The 308-nt window shown below is 66.6% G+C and overlaps 1 protein-coding gene across 1 annotated transcript in view; it reads left to right on the top strand.

Moving 5' to 3' along the window:
- Nucleotides 1-15: 15 nt before the first annotated feature.
- B4GALT7 (xylosylprotein beta 1,4-galactosyltransferase, polypeptide 7) overlaps nt 16-308 on the top strand; it is a gene marked incomplete at its 5' end in the record, with an annotated part of 2,223 nt that continues 1,930 nt past the window's right edge. The window contains one exon of the mRNA XM_010145472.1: nt 16-221. Within this exon, the coding sequence (XP_010143774.1) occupies nt 16-221 (206 nt within the window). The remainder of the gene's footprint in view (nt 222-308) is intronic.

The following is a 308-nucleotide window of genomic DNA, read 5'->3' on the forward strand; positions in this document are numbered from 1 at the left end:
GGGCAGAGCCGGGGGGCTCCGCCCCAGCCCTGCCCGCCCCAGGCCCGCCTCTCGCCGGTGGAGGACGAACCGTCGTGGGGTCCGCACCGCCTGGCCCTGCTCGTCCCCTTCCGGGAGCGCTTCGAGGAGCTGCTGGCCTTCGTGCCCTACATGCACCGCTTCCTGAGCAAGAAGAGGATCCGCCATCACATCTTCATCCTCAACCAGGTCGATCATTTCAGGTAGTGTCTCCCCTGGCTGCAGCGAAGCGCTGTCGATCAGGGGAGTGAGGGGGCTCTTCTCCAAAACCTTGTCCCCGCCGAGAGTGT

The sequence above is a fragment of the Buceros rhinoceros genome, unplaced genomic scaffold (genome assembly GCF_000710305.1).
Source record: "Buceros rhinoceros silvestris isolate BGI_N320 unplaced genomic scaffold, ASM71030v1 scaffold27650, whole genome shotgun sequence".
In the NCBI taxonomy this organism is placed as follows: Eukaryota; Metazoa; Chordata; class Aves; order Bucerotiformes; family Bucerotidae; genus Buceros; species Buceros rhinoceros.